Genomic DNA, 18,275 nt, shown 5'->3' on the forward strand with positions numbered 1-18,275 from the left:
TGAAGGACACTGCAGCACCAGGTTCTGCCCTTGTGCTCTTCCTGAGGGATTCCACATTGCTGAGTGTCAGGAGACGTGTCAAACAGGTTAAAACCCCACTTTAATGTGCAGGTAGGACAAATTTCAGTGTTGACATTGCTACAGCTGCCTGGCCTGACACTGATTTAACAGAGCTTGTGCAGTTCTGTCTCTGGGGCCCAGCCTGAGGGAACATCCCGAGGCTGCAGCTGGAAATCTGCACAGGAGAAAGGATTCAGGGTGAGAAAAAGGGCTCCTTGCCTCCCTAACAGAGAGAATGTGAGCAAGAAACCCTGATCAGCAGCATTTATCTGTGACCCTCTCTGATTCCTCTGTCTCCAGGTGGAGGAGACCCCACATCCCAGGCTCCTCTTTCACAGTGTGCTCTTTCCTGGCAGGGTGCATCCCAGGGCTTCCTCTGGGTCGTCCTTTTTGGTGCTTGAAGTTAAATTCTAGAAGAGGGAAATGCCAGCAGCAGGGGGATTCTGTGTGCTTAGTAATTGTGGGAGTGACTAAGAGGGGAAAGGGGACTCTGGGACAGTCTGGCAAGTCACAGTGGGGAAAATGAGCCCCAGAAAGACCTTCCCAGGCCCTAGCACCTCAATTTCATGGGACAGCAGCCATTTCAGCGGCCTCCCTGGAAGAAAGTCAGGGAGCAGTACAGTAGTCAGCAGTATTAAATTAAATAAATAGTCATAAATAGCCTTTACTCTCTGGTTTTCCCCAGCTGGACTTTGCTTTCACAGTCTGAAATGTCCTTTTGATAGCCTGGCTCCATCCATGCTCCTGCACATGTGAGGCATGTGGAGAAATCAGCAAGTTATTCCTGCATCCATTGCCTTTCCCTGATTGGAAAGTGGGAGCTTAGAGGGTTTTCCTCAGGCTGCACTGAGGATATTCTGTGCTACAGAATGGTGTGAGACCAACTATTCACCCTGCAGGAGCTACAACTGCACCATTTCCAAACTGGGAATGTGCAGCTGCCTCCCTCCTGCCAGTCAGAAGGTGGAAAAATCCCAGTGTTGGACAAAGTGGGACTCACATTCCCCTAACCTACCTGGCTGGGGAAGAGGCCAAAGCCTTTATTAAACACTTCAGGAAGCAGCCTGCTTCCCCACTCCAGTCCCCATGCAGTTTGTGCATTGCACAGCCCAGCACAAGCTGCCCCTCTTCCCCATCTGGCTGCTAATGGAGTCTGGAATTATCCCCCAGAACAACTGAAAATGCACACTGGCTTTTTTTTTAGCACAGCTCTACCACCTGGCTGCCTCCCAGGGCTGCACTAGCCAGCTGATGGAGACACCCCTCAGGTGCCTCACAGCCAGCTCTGTCCTGCCACCCTCAGAGGGGCCCTTTTTCCTTTCCTCCCTGTGACCCTTCCTGACCTCTCCTGGAATTTTGGAAGCCTTTTTGTTCCACAGATGCAGTCATGTAAATATCCACAGTGATGGCTGTTGCTGCATAGATACAATTATGGAAATTTATCCCAGGCAAGGAAAGGAAGCTGTTGTTTTTTCCCCTTGTTTTCCCCCAGTTTTTACAAGACAAGGGCTGGGTGAACAAACAGGAGAGAGATTTGCTGAGCTGGATAGTGGGAGTGCTTGCAAATCAATCCTAATTTTGGTTTTGTGTTTAAATTTGGGTCCTCCCACCGTGGTGATTCCAGCACCGATGCAGACCTGCAGCACAGGGATGGCTCAGTGGCAGGGGCCCAAGCACAGAGAAAGCAGAGAACAGGTAAAGGGGACACTGTCACAGGTGTGGCTCTCCCCTTCCCACTCACCTGGGAGGCAGACACTCCCCTGGCTCTCACTGCAGCATGCAGGGCAGGAGGCAGCACGTGGGGGTTTGTGGAAGGGACTGCAGCTCGGTCACCTCTGTGCTTTGCTCTCTGAGCCAGCCTGGCTGCCCTGACAGCAAACTCCTGCTCCCAGGAGGGGCCAGCCAGGGGGATCTGCCCTCCACAGAGCCACAGCGGCTCCTCCTCCTCTCCCAAGCAGTTTTGCGAGGGATTGACTGCGATTGCCAAACCTCTGTGCCCCGAAGGCAGCACGGTGAGCGAGGGAGGTGACAGTGTCCCCTTTGGGAGATCAATAGAGTGAAGCAGGGACCTCCATGCAGGGAGGGGATGGGGACGGGCAGGGGGGGCACTCACACTGATGCTTCCCTTTGAGACAACAGAAACAGACCAGACAGACAGACAGACAGGAATATTACAGAGGAGCAGTGCACGAGCCCAGGGAGCAGAGCTGGGCACGGCCCTGAGCACACCTCAGTGCTGGGAGAGCACAGCCCTCCCACACACACACACACCCCACACTCCCAGAGACCCTCCAGTTCAGCCAGTGTTGGAGGTCACTCCTTCCCCTCTTTAGGCTTTTTTCTTTTTTTTTTTTTCTCTTAAAATCTGTATATAATATATATTTATATCTGTATATATATATATATATATTTATATATATATTTATATATCCTATTTACACATATTGCACACCGTCCTCTGGCCTCCTGCATTCCTGCCTGTTAATGGAAACGTTTCCTTTTCTCCTCTGGATCTGACCCGAAGTCCCGGGACCCGATGCCATTCTGGAGATTTATTAGAGAATCCTTCATCTGCAAGACAAGAGATTTCTCCACTGTGGTGCTACCCTAGAGGGGAGAACTTGGGGATTTCCTTTTACCTTTTTCCCTGCATAAATACATAGCTGTATATTGATACCATAATTGTGGTTTTGGGCGTGGGGAGTCAGGGCTGGGATGCACAAATGGGGACTGGGAATGTGGGGCACCATTCTCCAGGAGAAGGGGTGAGCAGAGTACAGGGTAAGGATAGACACCTGTGTGACTAGCAGGACAGTGCTGAGGAGCCAAGGAGGCTGAAGTCTGTCCTTATCTACACCCAGGTGACCTGCTGAAACTGTCTGATAAGGACATGGATTAGCATTCCCTAAGTTCTCTCTCTTGAGGGGAAAGCAGCTCACATTTAGGGAATTATGAGGGAGCAGCTCTCCTTTCTGGCCTGTGCTCTCAGCAGCCCTGTGTGCTTTTTAGGGAGCACACCCTGAAATTCCTGGACTTATGAGGGAGCAGCTCTCCTTTCTGGCCTGTGCTCTCAGCAGCCCTGTGTGCTTTTTAGGGAGTACACCCTGAAATTCCTGGACTTATGAGGGAGAAGCTCTCATTTCTGGCCTGTGCTCTCAGCAGCCCTGTGTGCTTTTTAGGGAGTACACCCTGAAATTCCTGGCTCTGTGCTATGAGAGTGTGTCCCCTTCCTCCCTGAAAGCTGCATGTAAATCCAGGGTTCATCTCAAACCAATTTGCTCTCCAAACTGGGATGACAGATTAGATACCAAATGTGCCAGTATGAGGTTTTTGGCCCTGTAGGGTTATCTCCTTGACGTGCATGGACCCCTCTGATGGGAGAGAGCAGCCGTGGCCCCCATGTGACAGCCCCTGTGGTACCCACCAGCAGCAGGAGATGGATCTAAAGGAGCTGGCACACCTGAGGGGCTGTGATGGAAGCAGGAGATGCTGAAGGACAGGGAGCAGGACTGGGAGGACACAGTGACAGCCTGGTCACAGCCCTGCCTGCAGCTGTGCAGTCTCACCTGGTCCAGGAGCATCACGGAGGATTTGATGATCTCGCGCCATTTCTGCAGCTCTGAGTCGTGGTACTTCTGCTGGGACTCCAGCAACTGGGCCCACTCTGTCTGAGACTGGGGTAACCTGCCACAAAAACACAGGCAAGAATCATAAAATCACAGTTTGTACAGAGATTTCTCTTTCACAGAATCACCAGGTTGGAAGAGACCCTAAAGATCATCGAGTCCAACCCAGCCCCAACCCCTCAACCAAACCCTGGCACCCAGTGCCACATCCAGGCTTTGGAGGTGACTCCACCACCTCCCCGGGCAGCCATTCCAGAACTTTATCACCCTTTCTGTAAAAAACCTTTTCCTGATTTCCAACCTGTATTTCCCTTGGCTTAAGGCTGTGTCCTCTGGTTCTGTCAGTGCTGCCTGGAGAAAGAGCCCAACCCCAGCTGGCCACAGCCACCTTTCAGGGAGTTTAGAGAGTGACAAGGTCACCCCTGAGTCTCTTTTTCTCCAGGCTGAGCACCCCCAGCTCCCTCAGCCGTTCCTCACAGGGTTTGTGTTCCCAGCCCCTCTCCAGCCTCGTTGCCTCCTCTGGATGTGCTCGAGTGTCCCAAGGTCCTTCCCAAACTGAGGGGCCAGAGCTGGGCACAGCACTCGAGGTGTGCCCTCACCAGTGCCCAGCACAGGGGCAGAGTGACCTCCCTGCTTCTGCTGGCCACACCATTCCTGATCCAAGCCAGGAGCCATTGGCCTTCTTGGCCACCAGGGCACACTGCTGGCTCATGTTCAGCCGGCTGTCAGTGCCCCCAGGTCCCTTTCTGCCTTTATTGTGAGGAATAGCTGCTCTGGCTCTGTTTTCCAAGCCTTTCCCTTCAGGCCCATTTAAACTCCCAAAGCAGAACTGAGGGGAGGGGAATCAGGACTGATGGAAGCATTCCAGGTGCTTGGATGGATTCAGGTGCTTCCACAGCAATCGTGGCTGCAACACAAAAACTGGAGCCGCCCACATAATTCCAGCACTTGCACATTACACTGTGCAACCAGGATGTAAGTTCTGTACTTAAATACTATTGTAGTAGTCTAAAAATCACCAAGAGCACCACAGAAAGATAAAATCACCTAAAGTATCTATAATCACTTAAAGTATCTATCTGAGGAGTAGTAGCAGGGCTGGTATGGGGAAGATAGTAATTCCCTTTCCTAATGAGGAAAAATGACAAAAAATAGGGCAAAAAATTCCAACACAGTGGTAGCACATGGCTATGAATGCTTAAAGTGCAGCAAGGGAGCAACTGGGACTCCAAGAAAGGGATGCAAGGTGACAAAAACACCTCAGAAAAGGGGATGCAGGATGTTCTCAGCCTCTAAAAATAGACCAGAGATCATTCAGGCACGACATCTGCATCCACACCTTCCAAAACACAAACCTGACAGACCGTGTGTCCCAGGCCCAAATTCTCCTCTGAGTACAAAGGAATCATTCTAAGATGCTGCTTCCCATACAGAGGCAAGTTTGGCCATTAAAGGAGGGGAAGTGACCTCCTCAGCCCAAAACTGCTGAACATTTATTCACAGAGCATCCTCTGTGGCCTTAACTCTGCTCTTCAGCTGCAGGGCAGATGCACACAGCCCTTCAGCTTCACCTGTTTTACCCAAAAGTGAGAGCCCAGAGCTCTGGTGTGACAGGAAAGCCTCTGACCCCCACGAAAAGCAAGGAGAGCCCCAGCAGGTGTGGCTGTACCTCTCCTGCAGCCTCAGGCCCTGCCACGCCGTCAGCGTCTGCGTGGTGTATTCCAACATCCAGAGTTTGTAGAACAGCATCATGTTGAGAATGACCAGCAGCACCAGACTGCAAGGAAAGCAAGAAAACAGCCCCTTCAGGAGCATCCCACAGCTCACTGCTTGCCAGGAGCAGCTGGGACAACACCCAGCCTTCAGGAAGGTGTCTGAGGCCCAGTCCATGCTGTGAGTGGGGATTTAATCTGAGTGAGCAACCAAAACTTCACCTCGTGGAGGAAATGTGTGAGCCAAGAGGACAGACAGACAGACAGAACAGGCTGGGTGAGTGGATGCGCTGAATGCAGAGAAAGGGAGGGAAATGGGAGAGTAAAGAGGTAAAAAAAAGAGAAAGACAGTACCTGAAACAGATCCTAATGGGAGCAGGGAAGAGAAAAGACGGAGCAGCTGCAGGTTAGAAACAGACTGACACGAACTGGGCTGGGAGGGGGAGGCTCAGACAGTGCAGGAGGTAGGGGGAAAGGAGCAGAGGGAAGAGAGGCAGGAAGGACAGACAGGGATCCGTGAGCCTGCACTGCTGGTGAAGTTCCCTCAGCACAGCTGAGCTCCTGGGGACAGCAGGTGGCTGTGCAGGCACTGACACACACACACACAGAGTGTTCACATCCAGCCTTCCCCACTCCCAAGTGAGGCACTGACACACACACACACAGTGTTCACATCCTCCCTTCCCCATTCTCAGTGAGGCACTGACACACACAGAGTTCACATCCAGCCTTCCCCATTCCCAGTGAGGCACTGACACACACACACACAGAGTGTTCACATCCAGCCTTCCCCACTCCCAAGTGAGGCACTGACACACACACACAGTGTTCACATCCTCCCTTCCCCATTCTCAGTGAGGCACTGACACACACAGAGTTCACATCCAGCCTTCCCCATTCCCAGTGAGGCACTGACACACACAGAGTTCACATCCAGCCTTCCCCATTCCCAGTGAGGCACTGACACACACACACACACACACACACACACACACACACACACAGAGTGTTCACATCCTCCCTTCCCCACTCCCAGTGAGGCACTGACACACACACACTGTTCACATCCTTCTCTCCCCATTCCCACCCCAGCACTGGGAACACACCCCAGCCACACCCTGCCCAGCTCCTCTCACCCCCACCACGCAGTGGGGCATTTCTGCTCTTCCCCAGGAAGAGTTTCCAAAATGCCAGGCTGGTGCCTGGCTCTGAATAGTGCAGTTATTTTGCTGGAAGAATGGCCCACTGTGACCAGTTCAGTCAGGCGGATGGCAACTGGCCAGAGGAATAATCTGGCAACATCACAGAGGGCTCTGTGACCCAAGTGAAGCTGTCAGGAGACGTTGGCACAGAGCTTTGGTACCTTTGTGCTATGTTCTCATCATGACAGTACCTTACACCACCTCATTCATCACTGCCTGGGTGCTGCTGCAAATGTCAGCATCTGTGCCCCCTCTGGGACCAGGGAACACAGAAAGGAGCTCACCTTGAGCTGTCATTTCAGCCCTGAAATCCCAGCTTCTTCCCACCTCTCTAAAAGCCAGGTGGAGCTTAAGGAAAAGCTGAGCCCAAGCCAGAAAATCCTGGATTACTGCTTTAGACTGTTCTGCTCCACAGCACTGCCCAGTGAGCACTGCAGCACTAAAGGAAGCCTGCTGTCAGCCCAAGGGCAGAACAGTAAAAACAGTGAGTTTGGGTATTAAACTGAGCCACAGGGACACGAGGGGCCTATGCCCAGCTCACTTGGAGAGCACATCCCACCAATCCTGAAAGGCATGGCAGGAAAGACCCAAAGCAAACAGATCCTGCTGCTGAGCTGATGAAATCACTCCAATCCCTTGTGCTTCAGCTGTTTCTTTACTTATTGTGCAGAAATCTCATCTCTCAAGGGTCCAGCTGCTTTCTGGCTGTACCTCTCATCAAAATCACTGCCCAGCACCAGACATGAAAAGGTTTTGCCTGACCAGATGTGACAGAATCCTCACAGACACTGAGCCCTGTTGGGGTAGCCCAGTGACTCCCAGAGAGCTTTGCTGCTGTCCATGACAGCAGCTGGTGTGCCAGCAATTAAATCACTTGTTTTCAATTACCCACATACACAGAGCTTCTACGTGTTGGATTTCTTCTCTTGTAGGTATTGAATCCTTTCTTCTTGCACAGCTGCCTCTGTCCTGATTGTCACTGTCCCAGACAGGTCCCAGACCTGCCTTTAGGACACCCAGAACACACCTGCAAAGCCCATGTTTGGCTAAAACAAGGGCAAAACCGAGGGGAAAGGAGAGAAGGGAGCACAGAACTCCAGGAGCACAGATAAACCAAAGGTGTTTAATGCTGGCTGGGAAGGAAAGCAGAAAAAATCATCACTTACACGAAGCTGATGACAAGGAGTAGCTTGGAGACACTCTGCAGGTGGAAGCCACTGGGGCTCTCCTCAGGGATGTGCCGTGTCTGAGTGGAACCTGAGGAGATGGGATGCATTTGGGATGGGAAACAGGGAAGGGCAACCCTGACGCTGTTGAGCCAGGGACGGGCGAAATGATTCGCACGATTTCAGAAGGCAAAATGAGCCTTTATTCAAAAGCACTTCTCTCTTTTATAGAGAACATCGTGAGCATTAATTCCATTGGTCTTAGAGTAAAAACATTTCACCTGATTGGTACACTGGACTTAGGTCAGTGTGGTAGAACACATCCATAAACAATGTGAACGGAAAGCAAGATAACAGATTGTTTACATTCCCCTCGGACTTCTTCCCAGGCTCAGCCTGGCAGAAATCTTTCTCTTTTTCTCTCTGACTGAACTCAGAATATCCACACAACCCCTGCTCCTCCACCCACCCCTCCACCTCACCCGAACAACCCCAACACTGCCCCTCTGTGACGACACCCCTGCTTGTCCCCATGCCCAAGGCCGTGGGCTGTGCAGCTGCTCACCTGCCACGTGCTTGATTCGATGGGCAACCTCCTCATCCGTGGGGGTGGTCACAGGGCTGAGCACCTCCTCCAGGTGTGGCACCCTCAGGTGGGCGTGGGCGCGTTTCCGCCGCCGCACCGTGGATTGCTTGCTCACCTTCTCTTTGGGGGATTGTCTGTGCACCTCAGCCAGGTACGTGCTCTCTGTTTTGGTCAGCTCGCTCTCTGCAGCACCAAGGGGGAGCATTAGAAGTGTGGCTTTGCAGAGAGAGAAAGGTTTAACCTCTCTGCTGTGATGCCTTAGTTTATTTTAGTATATTTTGGGTATTATTTATGTTAGTTAATATTTTAGTTATTATTTATTTTATATTCGTCATCTATTTGTAATCCTGCAGTTCTTTAGTGTGTAACTCTAAACTCCACATCCAGTGTGAGCTGCTGCTTCCCTATTTGGGGCAGACACAACAATTCCTCTCCAGGCCTGGCAATCAAGGACACCTCACTGCCTCAGGCCAGAGAGATGGAAGCAAAAGCGAGTTGGGGGAGCAAACTTGGGGTAAATGACTTCATTAGCTGAAGTTGTAATTGGCAGATTCACCCCCAATATGCAAATGGACCAAACTTACAAAAGTGTGAAACCTGTGACCAGTTGTCCATTTTTGAGTATAGCCCCTGGGGGGCTTCATCTGCCCTAAATGTACCTGAAGACCCTTCAATAAACAGAACTGCTTTTTATTCTCTTGATTTTGTCTGGCCTCTGTTTTTAGGCACCCTCAAAAAGACATCAGCTGGGCAAAGAAGCTGGCAGAGTCTGAGAGATTTGTGCTCCACATTCCTCGCACCTTTTACCAAAATTTGACCTCAAACTGCCTGACAGGGAGCAGGATTTGATGCCCTGATTAATTCCAGCAGGTAATTGATTCCAGCTGTGGTAGCCCCTTTTGTAAGCCACCCCAAGGCTGGATCATGCTGCCCACTCGCAGGGAAACACGAGTGCCACTGTCATTGCCACTCTTACCCAAGTGGCGGAAATAATCTTCCAGGCCACTCCAAAAATTCTTCTCAATGAAGGATTTCACTAGCCCCCAAGGCTGCTTCCTGTAGCGTAATTCTGTGGAAACCCTGTGAGGAGGAAAAGGTCAGTCATTCCATTGGTTTTGCTTCCTCGGGGTGATGTCAATTCACAATCTTTGTCAGTGTAAATCCAGGAAATAATCATGTACACTGTTATTTCTGGAATGCTCTCAGCCCTTCACGTTTCCAGAGGAGAAGCACTGCTGGAAAAGTCATTCCAAAGGCAGGAAGAGCCTCTCCCAAGAGTACTGCAGGGCCACTTGGCAGACATTTGGATTACCATTACTGAAGTCACACAGAGTCACACAGATATAGCTTTGCCCAATGCCCAATTCCTCTGCTTAGTCCCAGGAAGATCATCCTGTGCTTATCACAGTCTGCAGTGATAACAGGCTCTGCAAACCCCTGCATCCAAGAGAGAGGCAAGAAAACTCTGTAAATCCTCTCCCTGATGCAGCTGTGACTCCTCTGCACTGATGTCAACCCAGCAGGTGAAAATCCTGCCCCTACTCTTGGTGACAGGAATGTCCCAGCAACAGGATGAAGAAACAACCCACTCAACCCCTCCTAACACACCCAAACAGCAAAACCCCCTCCCAAAGGTGCCTTTTGCCCATCATTCACTCGCCAGGAGAGGTACCTGAGTCGGCTTTTGTTTCTGGCAACACGAGTCAACGTGTAGCGGTTAATGGTGTAGAAATAATCGTGGTAGGGGACGTCGTGAGTTAGCACCTCTGCATCTATGACATAGCACTCGCTCTCCTGGCTGGCTTTGTACATTGTCTGCAGGAAAAACAGCGTGCAAGGCAGCTCTGAGTGTGCTCAGGATGCTGCTCGGAGAGACTGGCACCTCCAGCAGCACTCTGCAAACAGGAGACACCCCCACGCCCCAGCCCCGCCTCTGCAGCTCTGCTGTGAGCAGCTCGCCCCGAAGGGAAGGCAGAGGAAAACAAGGGTTTCACCCAGATGCTTCTCGTGGGCACATTTTAACAAGGGCATTCAGCTCCTGCCTCCAGGATTTTGTAACAGAGGTGTTACACACAGTGCCATGTGGGGACTGGCTCGCTGGGACCTCTCCAAGTGGGACCTCTCTTCTGGTGTCTGCCTCGTCAGGGACCCACCTGAGGTTTTAGCAAAAGCTCTAGCTAATAAGTTTTCTGGCATAAATGATTCTGTGGTTCTAAACAGCATAAAAGCACATCACTTTCTTCTTTTAAGCACTTCTGATGTGCTTTTCCCTTTGCTCCAGAGTAAAGCTCGCCCAGAGGACAGACAGACACAGTTCAGCACAGATCCCTGGACAAAGCATGGCTTTTCCTGCAGACTGCTCCCACTCAGCTCTGCAGTGAGGACACACAGGGGGTGCTTTGGTGCTTGAGCCAAACTCAGAATGAAATAAGCCATGGTTTGTTTATCTGAGGGTGCTGTTCCCTTTGTTCATCCCGTTGCTCTCCCTTTTCCTTTCCGTTCCCTTCACCTTTACTTCTCTCCAGCACCTCTCCTCACAAGTCCCACCTTGCTGCTGGCATCCTCCTCTCTGAAATGTGCTCAGACCCCTTTTCCTGGCTCCCTCTTAGCAATCCCTAAAGCTCACTCTCAGTATTTACCCTTGGGCACTTGAACACATCTCTGGACATGGAAAGAGGCTTTTCCTCCCTGCTAGATACAACCAGCCTGCCTCCTCCCAGTGCATTGCAGATTTTCCCTTTTTTACATTTTTAAAGAGATCATCTCACTGTCCTCACCACAATAAAGAATCCACAACACCCTGCAGGGCTGTGAGAAGGACAGGTCAGGCAGTATCGGATTTCCTTGAGTAATATCTGCTGGGCTGAGCACAGCTCAAAAAACACCAGTTTGGGTGAGAAAAACACCGCCTTGTTCACAAACTCAGCTGCTTTTGGTGGTGCTTTCATTGCAACCCAAATTTCACTGTAAGATTAACAATTCATGGCTGCAGTGATACTGGGCAGCAAGTTAAATCAAGGAAATGTGAACAGGAAAATGGACAGGGATAATGAAAACATGCTCAGGCCAAGAAAATAACTCCCACAGCAGTTTCTACCGAGCATCCCAGCCCTGCTCCACTGTCACCTACCTGAGTCTCAGTGACTGTGGCAGTTTTGGGGGCCAGAGGGTTGGTGAGGGTGATGGTGTACAGGATCACTCTGGTCTGATTGCCATTTTCCTCCTTCTTCCAAGGGTGAAAGATAATATCTGAGAGGACAAAACAACACTGCAGTCAAGTAACTGGGCAGGGATCTCTGGTCAGCCCCCTGGGGAAAGGCATAGCCATACAACCAGGCAGGGGATGAGATTTCCTTCCCCTTGGGGAGCCTGGCTGCTCTAGAGCTCAGCTCAGTGTGAAACAAAAGGACTCCTGTGATAAATGTGAATATTTTCCCCTCTTTCAAGTGCAAGGAAAGGGGGAGAGCCTGGGGATTTATCTCCTTTAGCAAATCTACAGTTACAGGGAAAGGACTATGACATGCCAAGGGATTCTCTCTGCAGCTCTGTCCGTGTCAGGTGTGGAGCTTTTCCCTCACACTGTTAAGCCTTGAACAGAAGATCAGGCATTAGGTGATGATAAAAAATAAGAAAACCAGCTTTTTCCATAAAAAAGCTGTTCCAGCTGTTAGAAAATGAAACCAGATGAGCACACAGGTCCTGCTGCTTTTGGCTACGCCAGCACAGGCCACGTCATCCCAAAATCTGCTCAGACTGTCACCCAAGCAGGCAAAATTGTACCTCCAAGGCAGAGCCCTTCCCCCTGCAGGCCTGGGCAGCTCCAGCAGCAGCAGCAGCTCACCAGAGAAGCGGCGCTGCTCCATGAAGTCCCTCTGGAACTGGGAGTCCGTGAAGAGCAGGTCGTAGAGCTTGTCCACACTGAAGTTGAACACCTCGTTCACGTACTGGCGGCCGTTCAGGTCCTCATAAAAGGCTTGGACTTCCCCTGTGGGGAAAGAGAGCCTCAAGGTCCAGGCATGACCCTCCAGGGTGATGAAAAATGTGCTTCCACAGCACCAGGACCTCAATATTTCAGAAGGAACCTAAAGGAGGGACTTCAACTGATGCCTCAGGTTTGAGATTTTCTATTTTTCACATTCTGTGCTGCTTCAGTGTGTGGGTCTGGGGTTCACATGAGGGGATGGTGAGCTCTCTGCACAGAGCAGGGAGACAAAACAATTCCTGCTCCAGCTGGGCACCAAGGACAAATGATCCAAATCTCAGGCCCAGGAGCACAAACAACGTGGGCTGGAGAGAGGAAAACAAGCAGGATGGGACTGCACGGGCTAAAGCTGGAATGGGACAATGAACTCCAATGTGCCAATGGAGCAGAGCTGATCACAGTGAGAGCCCCCGGGAGCGCTCGTGCATTTTGGGACCATTTGGGTTCATCTTGGGTGCAGCCCTGGCTGGGCTCTGGTGCTGCCCAAGGTGGATCCATGGAGGAGATCCTTTCAATAAATCCCTGCTTTATTCTCTAGCTCTGTCCAGCTCTGCTCTAGGCCAGCCTGCACAAGGCAACACAACCCTTTTCCTGCACTGACCCCAGGGCAAGAAGTTGGGACATCAGAAGGGATAATTAATTACACAGCTTATTTTAGGGACACCCTAAAATTTTTTGGCACATCCTGAAATGTAAACACATTCACTTTCTGCAGCCCACAATGGGAATTCTTTGCATCTGCAGGGTGCAGAAAAGGCTTTCAGTAGTCACCACTCCATTCCCTCATGGGGAAGGAAGGGATGAGGCTGGAAGTAGCCCTGATGGCGTGGCCTTTCCCCACATACCTTCATCGTGGGTGTCTGAGGAGTCACTGAGCTCTGTGGGAATGTCTTCATTGTCATTGAAGTCCAGGGAGGGGGAGTTCACAGGGCCAATGATGTCGATCTTCTCTCCCATGATGTTGGCAATGCCAAGGTCTTTCTCCACAGGACTCTCTGCCACTGCCTCCTCCTCTTCTGGGAGCACTCCATCGAACTGCAGTAAGGACAGGGCACAACAAGGGCAAGATCAGCACCTGGAAATGGGCTTTATTTCAAAATACCTCACATCTGTGAGCCGATTTCTGAATATTTGGCCTTGACATATCTGGAAATTAAATAGAGGAGGACATTTGCCAAATATTGTTCGTAAAATCTCCTCTCAAAGAATCAGTGTTCAAGCTCTGGACACCACCAGGATTTTTGTTCAGACAAGCACAATATTGTCCAGTGCTTGTCCAGTGGTTTTGCTCCTGAACAAGCTGAAAGAACCTGAGGTAATATCTAAATAAGGTCTGCTCTGCCGTAATACCAGGAGGGTACACACTGTTTTCCAGGGAATAAGTGAAGGCAGGGAAGAAATTATAACCCTTTTATGTTCAAAACTTTTAGAGAAAGGAAAATGCTCTTGCTGTTGAGAGTCCCAGTGACAAAATCACTGACCAAGGACTGAAATCAGCAGCAGTGGAAGAGGAGCTGGAGGATGAACAAACCTCATAGGACCCATGGGGTGCTGGATTTCAGGGAAAAAAAAAAAATTCCTGCTGCCAGGGGAGGGAGAAAACTCACCGAGGCTGGGGCTTCACTGCTGCCTGTGGAGGTCAGGGTGCTGGCAGTGACAGATTTCTTTGGCAGCTGAGGGCTGGCTTCTGGCTTGGCCTCCATGCTGCTCTTGGAGGAGCTGTCGTTGACTTCATTCTCCTCCACGGGGATTTCTTCGCAGTAGCTGGGACGCCACAGAGAACACAGGTTTTTATGGTTACCCCTCTCACAACAGCTACAGCTGCACACACAGAGCAAGTGAGAATGTTTCTATGAGGTTTCCAGGCTGTCCAGAAGCAGGAATGGCTCAGTGCAGAAAAGAGCAAGCCCCAGTTTTTTGGGTGTTTATACAGGGACTGTCAAGCATCAGCATTTTCTGGCCATGCAACACTGCCTGGCCTTGTGACCAGTGGGGTGCTTTGGCATTTCTAGAATTGCTCAGCATGCTCAGCAGGCATTTCAGTCCCTCCCAGTGGTGCCTTAAGTTTTAGCTTTTCTATTTCTCACATTCTGGTTTAGTGTGTGGGTCTGGGGTTCACATGAGGGGATGGTGAGCTCTCTGCACAGAGCAGGGAGACAAAACAATTCCTGCTCCAGCTGGGCACCAAGGACAAATGATCCAAATCTCAGCCCAAGAGCACAAACAACGTGGGCTGGAGAGAGGAAAACAAGCAGGATGGGACTGCATGGGCTAAAGCTGGAATGGGACAATGAACTCCAATGTGCCAATGGAGCAGAGCTGATCACAGTGAGAGCCCCCGGGAGCGCTCGTGCATTTTGGGACCATTTGGGTTCATCTTGGGTGCAGCCCTGGCTGGGCTCTGGTGCTGCCCAAGGTGGATCCATGGAGGAGATCCTTTGAATAAATCCCTGCTTTATTCTTTAGCTCTGCCCAGCTCTGCTCTAGGCCAGCCTGCACAAGGCATCACCATTTTCTATGAGGAAATGCTCCACTTCCAGCTTTTTAGGCATCACACACTCCAGAGCCCCCACTTGGCCAGGTCCCAGACCTGTCAGGACAGGCAGCATTTGGGGCATGCAGCACGCCCTGCTGTGGCAGCAGCTCTCTGGCACGGAGAGCAGGCACAGACTTTCCCCGGCATTTTCCTGGGGAAGGCTGTGAGAAGATCAGAGAAAAGAATGAGGAACAATTCTTATCTCCACTTGTTGCACCTGCTGTTGTGCACGTGTGGAATGTGTCAGGGAGAGTTTACCAAAGGGTGATTTCTTAATTGGACACTGGATGGTGTTGGGATGCATTGACCAGTTAGGTCAAAGCTGGATCGGACTGGCTGGAAGGGTTACTGAGTTTCTTAATAAGTACAGAATAATTTAATATAAGATGATATTACACAGCAATCGATCAGGCTGCTCTAGAGCAGATCAGATTAGATTCCTTCTGCAATCACGGAGTCAATGCTAATTATTACCCAGCTGGGGGCCTGTGGCGACACCCTGCTCTGCTGGGGCCGCCTCTGCTCGCCGGCACAGAGCTCAGCCCTCCCCACTCACCCCATGGTGTTGAAGTCATCATCAGGAGGCACGTAGTCCTCATCATCGCTGGTCAGCCCCAGCTCGTTGCCGTAACACTGGTGGACAAAGTGCCAGAGCTCCTTCGGACACAGAGGCTGCAACGGGGGGGACAGAAGGTCACATCTGTGCAGCCAGGAAGAGCAAAAGGCACGGAAAAAGCGGGATTACCACTGCCAGGAGCACAGTCCTGCCCCGAAAGGAGGGAGATTCTGACACCTGAGGTGAGAGCCCTGCTGTGGGCTCCGCTCTCTGAAATTCCATTTTATGGAGTTGAATATCATTGAATTATTTCTTTATTAATTTGATTTTTATGTAATTTTTATCGATTTATTTTATTATTTATTATTTATTATTTTTATTTTTATTTTTATTTTTTCTTATATAATATATACTATATTATTTATATTATATATATTATATTATATTATATTATATTATATTATATTATATTATATTATATTATATTATATTATATTATATTATATTTATTATATTATATTATTAGATTATATTATAATATATTATATATTATATTATATATATTATATATACTATACAATATATACTATATATAATATAGTATATATAATATATAATATATAATATATTATATAATATATTATATACTATATACTATATACTATAGTATATATTATATGATATATAATATATACTATATAATATATAGTATATACTATAGTATATACTATATACTATTATATATCATATATACTATATAATATATAATATAGTATATATTATATATACTATATTATATACATTCTATATTATTTATTTATTTTATAGCTATATATTTATATGTTTTGTACATTTATATATTTTATATAATTTTATATTCACATTTATAAAGTATATGTAGATATATGCACTATGCAAAATATTATCATTATAATACCTATTATATTTATATAAATATATATTTTATAGTGATATTTTCATATCTATAAAGTAATAAACATTATATAGATATAATAATGTATACATTTATATATTTTATCATTATATATTTATATATTTTATATATTATATATTTATATATGGATATGTAGATATATGCAATATGCAAAATACTCTCAATATAATAACTACTATATAATTTATATGTTTTATAGTGATATTTATATAAATAATAAGTAAGAAAAATATATAAATAATAATATACTAATATAGCCATTTATATATTTTATCTATTATATGCTTATATATGTAGATATACGCAATATGTAAAACATTATAAATATAATAACTATTATGTTTATATAATTATAAATATTTAATTTATATGTTTTATAGTGGTATTTTAGTGATTTAAATATTAATTTTAAAATATTACATTCTCAATATATTTTATAGAAATAGAGCATTTTATTATCAATATTATAAATATATGTATTATAATTTTATATATTTAATATATTATAATTATAAATATAATTTATTATGATTATAAATATATTATTAATTTTATTACAAATATACCCGAATATAATAAATTTTATAAGACATAAGTTATAGCTATTGTATTATGTGCATAATTTTACATATTCTATGTAACATAAAATAGATAAATATACATTATAGACTATATAGAATATCGAATCATACATAATTATACATATGTCATATATAATTATATATCATATATAATTATACATATGTCATTACACGCAATGCTTTATTTTATTACTATTTATTGGTATTCTATTTTATTATTTATTTCATGTCCTCATGGAAGCACTAGACTGCATTTCCCTCCTCAGCTGCTCTTCCCACCTCTTCTGCTGTGCCTCTCTTTAATGTCTGCAGCTCCACTAAACCCCCAGACCTTACGAGGGTTTTTTTCATCCCCCCCTTCAATTTTTTAAATTAAAGCTGCCTGAAGGATCCCAGCTGCGAAAACGATCTCAAACAGCAACGAATAAAAACATTTCCTGCTGCAGTTTGGAATCTAAAGGAGTTTGTGTCATCAGACAGCCCTGTGAAAAGTCCAAAAAAAAAGTAAAAAAGAGAAAATGAATTATCCAGACCATTGAAAAAACGCCCAGATTTTAGGGATGCAGGTCAGTGATCACCACATGACTGTGACATGAGGCTCTGCAAAACGGGGCAGGCAGACTTGTGATTTAAAGATGTGGTACAGGGATGAAAGGGGATTTTTACCCCTAAGAAACTTATGACCAGTGACAAAGATTTCTTGGTAATGAGGGCAAACAAACCCAGTGAACTTTTCCTGAGGTGCTGCCTTGAATTTCTTCCCATTGTAACTGCATGGGATAAGGCAGGAATTTTTTAATCTAGCTCCCCACAGCAGCAACCATGGGGGAAAAAAAGCCTCTGATGAGGAGATTTCATCCAGAGAAATCTTGACTGTTCCACCTCCTTCCCACACACACCAACTCACATCCATGTCTTATCAGGAAAACTGCTCTCAGCTCTTTCTCCCCTTTTCCTGCCAGGGATCCCACATTTGGAAAAAAAGAGCTCTGCCAGTGCTTCCTGTGTTTATCACCCTCTGTCTCAGCTCCCATCTGCCTTGACCTTGAGAGCAAGGCTCTGAATTTCCTTGGGAGCTCCAAAAGGCTGCTCAGGTTACAAACGCAGGCTGCCCAAGGCAAGGCGATCCGTTCTCCTCCTGAATCCTACCCCAGTTTTTGGGACAGGGTATTCCTAGTGCCTCATTCCAGCCAGGACACCCCGAAATGCTGGGAGGCCAGAAATGCCCTCCCCACTGTGGAACAGATACTCGGATCAAATCCAGGATTTACATGGCCTCTGGCTCAGCAGGAGCAGATTTATTAGATTTATTT

General features: G+C 47.5%; 1 protein-coding gene across 14 annotated transcripts in view; it reads right to left on the minus strand.

Moving 5' to 3' along the window:
- Window positions 1–2,459: 2,459 nt before the first annotated feature.
- The window catches only part of GRAMD1B (GRAM domain containing 1B), a 102,865-nt gene continuing 87,049 nt past the window's right edge, over window positions 2,460–18,275 (minus strand). For 10 of the 14 annotated variants that reach the window (XM_068171915.1, XM_068171914.1, XM_068171916.1 and 7 more), the window contains 12 exons: window positions 15,427–15,542; window positions 13,942–14,155; window positions 13,180–13,369; window positions 12,194–12,337; window positions 11,483–11,601; window positions 10,025–10,167; window positions 9,329–9,432; window positions 8,332–8,535; window positions 7,767–7,857; window positions 5,356–5,463; window positions 3,627–3,744; window positions 2,460–2,631 (listed from right to left, as the gene is read on the minus strand). In XM_068171915.1, coding sequence (XP_068028016.1) covers window positions 2,542–2,631; window positions 3,627–3,744; window positions 5,356–5,463; window positions 7,767–7,857; window positions 8,332–8,535; window positions 9,329–9,432; window positions 10,025–10,167; window positions 11,483–11,601; window positions 12,194–12,337; window positions 13,180–13,369; window positions 13,942–14,155; window positions 15,427–15,542 — 1,641 coding nt within the window. In that variant the 3' untranslated portion in view covers window positions 2,460–2,541. The remainder of the gene's footprint in view (window positions 2,632–3,626; window positions 3,745–5,355; window positions 5,464–7,766; window positions 7,858–8,331; window positions 8,536–9,328; window positions 9,433–10,024; window positions 10,168–11,482; window positions 11,602–12,193; window positions 12,338–13,179; window positions 13,370–13,941; window positions 14,156–15,426; window positions 15,543–18,275) is intronic. The other 4 variants (XM_068171920.1, XM_068171921.1, XM_068171922.1 and 1 more) reach the window with 1 other exon arrangement.

This window comes from Anomalospiza imberbis, chromosome 24, assembly GCF_031753505.1.
Source record: "Anomalospiza imberbis isolate Cuckoo-Finch-1a 21T00152 chromosome 24, ASM3175350v1, whole genome shotgun sequence".
Lineage (NCBI taxonomy): Eukaryota > Metazoa > Chordata > Aves > Passeriformes > Viduidae > Anomalospiza > Anomalospiza imberbis.